Source organism: Alosa pseudoharengus, unplaced genomic scaffold (assembly GCF_046254945.1).
Source record: "Alosa pseudoharengus isolate Yale_2024_CS ecotype anadromous, Long Island Sound unplaced genomic scaffold, YU_APseudo_1.1 YU_APseudo_1.1_scf_5, whole genome shotgun sequence".
Taxonomy (NCBI): Eukaryota; Metazoa; Chordata; class Actinopteri; order Clupeiformes; family Clupeidae; genus Alosa; species Alosa pseudoharengus.
This window is the reverse complement of record NW_027468837.1, coordinates 34,314,737-34,324,736: the sequence shown is the minus strand read 5'-3', so window position 1 is coordinate 34,324,736 and position 10,000 is coordinate 34,314,737. Positions and strand designations below refer to the sequence as shown.

The window sequence follows — 10,000 nt, the reverse complement described above, 5'->3', positions numbered from 1 at the left end:
TTCATCATCTTCTTCTCTTTCTTCCTCTTCTTCTTCCTCTTCATCTTCATCATCTTCTCATTCTTCCTCTTCTTCTTCATCATCATCTTCTTCTTCTGCTTCTTCTTCTCTGGCCCTGGTGGGTGAAAGTTGGGTTTGAATTGGTGGATGCTGCTGCTGTACAGGAGAGGGTGCTGGGTAATGTCCCTGGCTTATATAATCGCATTAGTCAGAGGGCAAACATGAACCTGCCAGATTCTGCAACACTCTCTATGGTATTGTTAAAGGGCTTATATTTAGAGTGATAAATCCTAGGTAGAGCATTCTGATTTGCGCGCGCCTGCACACACACACACACACACACACACACACACACACACATTTGCAAACACAAATACACAGAGGTATGTTGAGACACACACACATGCACACACACACACACACACACATTCACTGACACAGTCACTCATACAAAAGCTGTGCGCAGGCTCAGAGGCGAAACCAATTTCAAAATTTCAAACTAGAAAGTGTGTTTGGAGAATCACCTCAAACTGCAGCCCTTTCACCTCTGCATGCTTAACTGTACATGGCAGGGTGAACAAACAGAGAAAGAGAGAGAGAGAGAGAGAGAGAGAGAGAGAGAGAGAGAGAGGAGAGATAGAGAGAAAGGAAGATAGTATAGAATAAGCAAACCCAGATCACATCCAGGTGTAGATACCTGAAATGGCGCAGTCCTATAATTATCACCTCAACCACACAGCCACAGATGACGCTAATGATCATTGGGGGGTTTGTGTGCATCTGTGTGAAATGTGATATTTTTTAATGAGGTCACACAAATAGTCTTCCTGCCTGCATTGTCTGTGTGTGTGTGTGTGTGTGTGAGAGAGAGAGAGTGTGTGTGTATGATCACCACACAATGTTGCCACCTGTCATGCCGTGAACCCTCTGCTGACACATAGGCATAGGGCTTGACCAGTCTCCAGGGACTGTGTTTGTGTGTGTATGTGTGTGTGTGTGTGTGTGTGTGTGTGTGTGTGTGTGTGTGTGTGTGTGTGTGTGTGTGTGTGTGTGTGTGTGTGTGTGTGTGTGTGTGTGTGTGTGTGTGTGTGTGTGTGTGTGTTTGTGTGTGTGTGTGGGGGGGCTGCATTTCTGTGTAAGCCATGTATATGTATGTGTCACTTTCACTGATGTGTTTTCACATACTTATGTCTTGGAGTATTTTATCCCTGTGCCCATGCATAAATGTCTACTGAAAATTAGCCTTGCCTCTCTCTCTCTCTCTCTCTCTCTCTCTCTCTCTCTCTCTCCCTCTCCCTCTGTGTGTGTTTACATGTCTCCCATAGTTTCGGTGTGTGTTGATCTCAGTGTCAGCAGCGACAGTAATTTACGGTGTCGTACAACACGAGACATCTGCTGTGGAAAATACACTCCATGAGCTCACAGCGCTGGGCCCCGCTGGCTAAAGCTGCTGCCACCGCGGCCTGTCGCCACTAGTAAGCCCCGCGGCTGCCGCCACACTAAAAATGGCCGCTGCATCACACCAGGTATATAATAGGGATTAAATGGCCAGAACAGGCTGCAAGGGGCCTGGACGGACGAAGTGCTAATGTTCGTTTTTACTGCTGACACATTTCAGAGCACTGAAGGCCTTAGGGTGAGAAAACAAAAGTATTGTAAATATAGTGCTCCGTATACCAACTGGAGTGAGTATATTGCGGCTTGCAGTAACAAGTAGACGTACACGGTTAACGTCATATTGCATTACTGTGATGTCTGAGGAACAATTTACAGTTGAAAACTTCATTGAGTACTGAGCCAGCCCTTTATTCTATGTAATATGTCCTAATACATATTTTGTTAATACATCATTTTGTTTTCTGGGATAAGGGATAAAATGTGCAAAGCTTACTTAATGTAGTTTTGGTTTATCTTTTTAAAAGATTATTCAGGAGCAAAGAAAAAAATAATTCGCTCTTTGTGATAAAGGCTGACTGTAAATGCCATCTGTGCCCTAACCAAATCTCAGTAGTCTTTATTTAGACAATAGACAGTCCCTTCTAAAAGTGGCTGAATTAGAGTTGTTATGACTTGTTATGTCCCCACATGTTTTAATTCTTTTTTTGAAAGAGAAGATTTGCAGAGCCGTCCCTTAACAATGCAGAGTGACGGGGGGAGCCTTTGAATAGCGAACATTGCAATGATTCAGACAAAAACAGATGGTTGTTAAGAGATTGGTTTTAGGTTTAGAAAAAAATAAAATGTTCTTTTTAAAAAGCAGCCCGTGCAAACTATAGATTATTTTTTTCTAATGTGGAATTTTATTGTGGCAGTGCCTCCACAGTAATCCCTCAAAACAATTTGAGAGAATAGGGAGAACAAACGGAGTGAGACTCGTCGTGTGTCAGTGCCGCGACTTTGACATCTGAATGTCGAGGAATCGAGTTTCTCCCCTTTGCCAAGTAATCCCAGTGAAAGTGCGCCAAAACTTTTGCAGCAGCAACACTTAGTCCTCCACATTAGTAAACGTGGTGTCATTTTAGTTGTTTATGTGTGTGTGTGTGTGTGTGTGTTTGTGTTTGTGTGTGTGTGTGTGTGTGTGTGTTTGTGTGTGTGTGTGTGTGTGTGTGTGTGTGTGTGTTTGTTTTGTTATTTGTTTCACTGTTACGGTGTCTGTCAGAGAACAACTGTTAATTACACAAAGTGCCGCCTGCCGCTAACCACAAGCATCACAGCCGTGGCCCAGGCAGGTGTTTGTAGGAGTGTTATGTCACATCTTTCCGTGCCACAGTCTCTGTTCTTACCTTCGGCCCAGTCGAAAGGCCCGCGCGCGTCAGCGCAGGCCGAGGTGTCAGTATGCTTCTGTAAATCAAGACACTGAGGTGTTCGCACATCCGTCATAAATGAACATTTCCGTCGATTAGCCATGAGCGAACTTGCTCATTGTTTGAGATCACTGCTCCTGCATGCCTCAAAGCAATGCAAAATGAGTGTGTGTGTGTGTGTGACTGTATTAATCACATGGTGGGAGTAGAGGCACAGGGGTGCTAATGACCCCAGACAGCATCAAAAGTGGTGTAAGGGGACGTCAGCTCAGACTGGACATGGGGGCTCTCTTTAGGCCGGGTCAGGGCTCGGTTGAGAGCAGGCTGGGTATTTTTCTCCCCCGCTGGCACTGGACCACAGCAGCAGTAGCAAGGTTGAGAGCTTGGAGTGAGGTCCGCCTGCCTGGTGTGATCCACTGCGGCTGGGCTGATTTGGGTCGGGGTGGGTGGGGTGGCGTGGTGGGAGAACTTTTGTGATGTGCTTTAAATTAAGGCCTTGCATAACACAATTGTCTTTTATTTTTCGCTCTGTTGACAGTATTTCTGACAGGTCTGTGAGAACTGCTGAACTCAGCTCGATCCCCGGTGCCATGTGTATCTAGCTAACACCACACTCACTCTCTTTCTCTTTTCACACACACACACGCACACACACACACACACACACACACACACACACATACAGCAGAGAAAGAGTGAGGATGGCACACACACACACACACACACACACACACACACACACACACACTGAAGTTCACACATTCACACAGACACACATTCTCACACATCCTATACATGCACACATACACACTCACACACTCAAATCAAACCATACATACTAATACACAACACCATGGTCTTATGGAAAGGCATGCACATCCAGTTTTCCACATCCAATAAGAATCTACCAGCAAATGAAAGAGTATCTAGATGAAGCTCCTCCCATTTTATGTCTCTCTTTTTCATCTCTTTCTCTCTCTTACTCTATCCATCTATCTCTCTCTTCTTTTTTTTCTCTCCGTCAAAGGGTGTAGACCAACATAATGAAAAAATGTGTAGACCGCAGAAGCTAAGATATCATTTGGACTCGATCCAAAGACTTTGTTGTTTTTTTTCCATTGCCTTCTGGGAACACACTGTACAGCACTGTACCGCCTTTGCCTTGAATAGCAAACAAATCAGTCTTAGATGACTATGACGTTGTACAGATTGCAGCGGGGGGTAGGGGGGAGTCCGTAGAGCCTGATTAATATGGAGAGGCCCATCTTTGGGCCGCTCAATCAGGGGAACAGACTGTCTGAAATAAAGGCTAACTAACCCAGAAACGCAGCTGTTTTTCACCAAAGTCCAGGCCCGCCACAGTCATTACCCAGTCTTCTCAGTACAAAGATCCGGACTCACAAAGTGAAAATTCACAGCATATTGAATGCACAGTAGCTTCGCAACAGCAGCCCTGAGAAAACAAATTCCGCTATCGCAGGCCTCAGTCATTTGCCTTTCACTCTAATAACATTTGCATCAACAATTCAATATTAATGCCTTGTGCGCAGAGGCACAAGTATGGTCGTACACGTGCACAGTCATGCATATTCTCACACTTTTTTTTTATTGTGCGCACATTCACACGTACACACACACACATTTGTCGAGGGAAAGTGCAAGGTGATTTGCATGCTGCAAAAAAATGTGCTGGGCCCTTGCGCAGGCCTGAGAGGGGCGAGGGCTCAGCGAACTGCACACGTCACTGGATGATTAGAGGAGCCAAGGGCAGCGCACGTGTAGGGGGGACAGGGGTGCACAGAGAGGGGAATGGAGTACGCGGAATACAGGACATTTGGATAAAAGTGAATGCAGTATCAAACGGGAGAAAGATAGAGAGAGAGAGAAAGAGAGAGGGGGGGGGGGGGTCATCATGAGCCGCAGTATTGAATTGCAGGTGTACACTTCAACCCCCCCCCCCCCCTCTTCCATGTTCACTGTGTTATCCTAATTAGAATTACAGCCCCCACCACCCCAGCCCAGAGAACGGGAGAAATTACATTTCCGTCATTTGCATAATGAGAGCCAAGTGAATCTGGAAAACACCACTGAAAGGACGAGAAGCACCAATCGCAGTAGAGGAGGGGCGGAGCTAGCTGAATGTGAGGGCGACAACACAAACAACTGAAGCATGATAGACAGGACCCATTTGTGTGCATTTTATCCACAAGATTAACGGTGCATGTTTTCAGCGGTGTGGTATTACCTGAAATCAAATACGGTCGCGGTACTGTAAACGGTTAGCTGGCTTGTTCTGTAGCCCTGCTGCTGTCAACACTGCTACAGAGCTCTTTTCTCACCTCCTCCCTGCTCAACATTCTGTGCATTTTCAGAGATTCTAGATTTCTCTTAAAAGACTCGCTGTGGCCATCAAAAACCACATGGCCATGACAAGAGCCACCCCCCCCCCCCAGTCTGTGGAGAAGAGGTTTTTGAGGGCTGAACATTTGAAAACAGAAGAGAAGCCATCGGGGCCTCAGTTACACCTCGATTCTTCCCCTTGTGCACGGCATGCAGATTGGTAACGTCCAGAGAGGCAGCCTGTGTTGAAGGTGTCACACCACAGTGCGAGTTTCACAATGATATCATTGTAGTTAGCGGAGGAGAGAGGGCTGTGAACGATACTGTATGTGTTAGCCACCTACAGGCACACTTTTAGTTGGCAACCTGAAATGCTAAGAAAAGAGCTTAGCTTAGCCTCTGAGGGGTGCATTGTGTCTCATTATGCACACATGCTAACAGGAGAGGCCAAAAGCCCCAGTGGATGGCTCCTGAATGTATGTTCAGACACAGATACATCCCCAGTATGCTACACGCCACACTGTCCTCAGTGCATATTTGCAGCACAAGGATCATGTTTACATTACCACAGGTCAGGCTAATTTATCACGCCATTTCAGGCCTTCAGCAGAAACCACAATGAGGTGGTGTCAGGCCCTTTTTCCCTTACACACACACACACACACACACACACACACTCTTTTATACACCCACTCTCTCTCTCACACACACACAGACACACACACACTCTTTTATACACCCACTCTCACACACGCCCACACACAGACACACACACACAACCCCCCACACACCACTAACAGAAGCATGGCAGGGGTGGCTGAATCAATGCCAAGCCTTCCTGCTCTCTCACTCTCAAGCCACCCCAAGTATTTATACCCTCCTTTCAGTTTCTGCTCAGAACCATACACCACCTCAACATCACTGCACACATCTGGGAATAGTAGAACAGACTAAGACGTGAAATATGTTCTGTGCGATTGCTGTTACATACACAGAGATATAGGATCACCCTTTACTGTTTTTTTTTTTTAGATGATTAATTTAGCCGTTTATCGATTTGCACATGCATTGCAACTCAGGTTGCTTTTTCTGGTCCCATCTCCCGGTTTCTTATCAGTAGTCTGTGCCCAAGTTGGACTGAAGAAGGCAGGAAGACATTTAGCAGCACGCAGCGAGAGTGCCTGTACAGCACTGTATGCATATAAGCCAGTCCGTTTGCCAGGTATTTTTCTGTCAGTTATTTCAACTATGCCAGTTTCCCCAGTTTGGAATTTGCATGTTAATGCGTCTGCAGCCTGAGCAGCTGGTGTGCAGCATTAAAGTCAGGGGCTGACGTGCGTCTCTGTCTGATGTGAAAGGGTGGGTCTTATTCTGCAGAATACATGGAGGTTTTTATGGCCGGCAAGCACATAAAGGAATGTACTGTGCGTTCTTTATCACACATGCATATCAACGCCTTCTGTGTGTGTGTGTGCGTGTGTGTGTGTGTGTGTGTGTGTGTGTGTGTGTGTGTGTGTGTGTGTGTGTGTGTGTGTGTGTGTGTGTGTGTGTGTGTGTGTGCGTGTGTGTGTGTGTGTGTGTGTGTGTGTGTGTGTGTGTTACAGACCTATCCTGATATACAGAGGAGGTTCAGTTTGAGATTGATTTGCCCAGATTAGATTGGCTCAGAGGATGCTGGCAGGATGGGCTGGTGAGAGGCCATTGGTGCAGCTATGATCGCTAAGCTGTCACAAGAGAGATCCCATTGGCCGTAGCACATTTTTCTCACACCGTTGTTAAATTTATCTCACTGCATAGCTATCTGGAACCTTTCCCACAGAATGGGATTGTGTGTGTATCCATGTGTGTGCATGTGTGTTTGCCTGTGTGTGTGTGTGTGTGCGTGCATACGTGTGTGCATGTGTATACTTGCTTTTTTGTCCATATTTGCTCAAGGAAAACATAAAAAAGTCACAGAAAGATGAAGGATGATATGTGAAAAGTATGCAAGAGTTAGCACACACTGCACCTGACTGCTCTCTATATGGTTAGACAGTTCCCCCACAGCAGCCTATATGGAGCCCAGCCTCCACCAACACACAGATAATCCCCACGTCAGAGAGGCACAGAAGTACTGTAAGTGCTATAAATATGTACATAATTATATAAACACCCCCCACCCCCTCCCCACATTTCTCATGATATGGCTGTCTTTGTACTGAACCTTGACACCACATCTTAACCAACACACTCTCACTATTAGTAGCGGGGCAAGTACAGTGAATTGTGGCTAACACTTGGGCCCATGTTTTGGTAACAGGGACCGAAAAAAGCAAAATGCATATTTTTGTCCCCCCCCCCTGCCCCAACCCCCTTTCAATTGCAAACAGGCTCTGTAGCTTCACTCTGCGCTCTGTAACTTCAGGCCATTGGGTCGTTGCCACCCCACTTTAGTTTGGAAACTGTCGCCAATGCCACATGTGAGAACTCCCCTTTACTGGAACTAATCATCGTAAGTCACATAAAAAAACAACAAAGAATGAGTTTGAAACAGCACCCAGACAGACACAACAAGAGTGGGAGTCTGTGATACTGGGGGCCGACAAAAGTGAAAAACGAAGTCCCGCGTTTTGAGTAATATTCCAATCAAAGAGTTGAACGAAAGAGTTTAATTGTGGTGGCATGTCTCCTATTATGGCTCATGTTGGGTGGGGTTCCCCTTTGATAGAAAGAGAGAGAAGCTGCTGAGAGAAACAGAGAGAGAGACTGACAGTGAGATAGATAGATAGAGAGAGAGAGGGAGGGAGGGAGAGAGAGAGAGAGGGAGGGAGAGGCAGAGGGGAGGCCCTCATAGTAGCGTAGATGTCTCAGGAGATGCCAAGAGCCATACACAGCGTGGATATCCCAGCAGGCCAAGTTGTTGAAGCATGTGGCAGCGTGTGTGATGCCACACACACAGACACACACACACACACACACACACACACACACACACACACACACACGGCTGCGGGCGCCCAAACGGGGTGTGAATCATTACTTCCCAGGACTTCCCGAGGTTTCCTAGCCAGCACTGCCAGCTCCCCCACAGCTCCTGTTTTCCCAAACACATGTTGGGAAGCCGGGCTGGAATACGCACAGCCAACTCGCACGCTCCGCTTCCAAAAGAGGGAAATGCGCCGCTGCGGACGTTAATGCCTATTTGCATGCACAAGGATCTATCTCATCTATCTGTGTAAATGTTTTTCGTGTCACGTCGATGTTTTGTAATTGTGTGGTTGATTTGTGCACATGGCCGTTATAACTGCTATTTCTGCTGCTGTGTTATGGGGGCCTGCCAAGCTGATTCACAGCCGGCCGACAGATCTCTGTTTCGAGACAAAAGTTTGTCAGAAAACTTGTCGATTCCCCTGAGACTGAAGTATCGTTCCTATTTTCGTTCCTCCCTCTTTCTCTCCCCATCTCCTCTGTCTCTCCCTCACTTTTCTCTGTTCCTTCCACTCGTCTCTCGCTTCTGTCTTATCATCCCTACCTCTTCATGACCCCTCTCTCTCTCTCCCTGTTTCTCATTGTCTGTCGTTTTTCTCTCTGTCTTTATCATCCTCTCCCCATGGTATCCTTTCTCTCTCTCTCTCCCTCCCTCTCTCTCTCTCTCTCTCTCTCTCTCTCCCCATGGTATCCTCTCTCTCTCTCCCTCCCTCTCTCTCTCTCTCTCTCTCTCTCCCCATGGTATCCTCTCTCTCTCTCTCTCTCTCTCCCTCTCTCTCTCTCTCTCTCTCCGTCTCCTCTCCCTCTACAGAGCAGATACGGTGCGGGAGATCGCGGTGTCCGGCTCTACGGCGGCTTGCCCGTGAGGCCCAACCCTGACGGGAAAAGGCTGCCCTCTGCAGGGGTGAGACAAATCCCTCCTTCCTTCCTTTCTCCTCGTTTGTTCCCTCCTTCTCCTTTTCTGTTCTCTTTCTCTCTCTTCTCTCTCTCATTCTCTGTCTCTGTCCGTCCTTTTCCTCCCCCCTGGTACAGTAAACAGTCCCACGAGTGTCCTGTGCAGGCCTCCGTTAGAGCGTCTGTGTGTAGCTGACCCGGTGGTTTTGCGGTGGCGCTCGCTGTCCTGGCAGGAGACTGTGGTTCACACCCCAAACTCCCACCCCTCCAACACACACACACACACAGACACACACACACACACACACACACACACACACACACACACACAGACACACAGACACACACACACACACACCCTGTCAATGATTGAGTGACAGATAATGGCTCTTCACAGACACTGGGACTCCCCATGGAGCGCCACTCGGTGGCCGGGCCGGCGGTTTGACCTCGGCTCAGTCCCGCGCTCCTCGCGGCTCAGCGAGGCAATGTGAGAGGGCAGAAGCCGGAGCAGTGACTCTGGCTTCATTTGGGTGGGCGGGGCGTGTGCGGTGTGTGTGTGTGTGTGTTGAACTGTGTTTAAGCCGCTACTTAAGAAACCGATGCGCTTCTCTTGGGAACAGCAGGCTTCGCCATTCACAAAAAAAAAGGCCACATGAACCACATGAACAGGCACGGTGCTGCTTAGCAATAGTCCCCAGGGGAGAGAGATAGGGAAAGAGTGAGTGAAAGAGAAAGAAAGAGAATGAGAGAGAGAGAAAAAGAGACAGGAGGAATGGCGTCTCTTAATTCACCTTATCTCCACGTGAAAAATTACGATTTACCAAAGGCTTGTTGGCGCATCTGTGCTAGCGGTATAATTGAACCATCCTTTCAGTACCAAGAGCTGGCCTGCCTATCAGTGGAAGCAGGCAGTGCTTTTGAACAAGGGGTTTCAGTTGAGTCTGCCTCAGCCATTTCCAACTCCTCACAGTGTACACACACATCATGGAGCC

The 10,000-nt window shown here is 47.5% G+C and overlaps 1 protein-coding gene across 7 annotated transcripts in view; it reads left to right on the top strand.

The window, feature by feature from the left end:
- Nucleotides 1-10,000, top strand: part of tox2 (TOX high mobility group box family member 2) — a 97,922-nt gene that overhangs the window by 27,747 nt on the left and 60,175 nt on the right. For 4 of the 7 annotated variants that reach the window (XM_076267384.1, XM_076267385.1, XM_076267389.1 and 1 more), the window contains exon 2: nt 8,923-9,015. The exons of the other annotated variants lie outside the window; for them this stretch is intronic. In XM_076267384.1, coding sequence (XP_076123499.1) covers nt 8,923-9,015 — 93 coding nt within the window. The remainder of the gene's footprint in view (nt 1-8,922; nt 9,016-10,000) is intronic. 7 annotated transcript variants of the gene reach the window in all.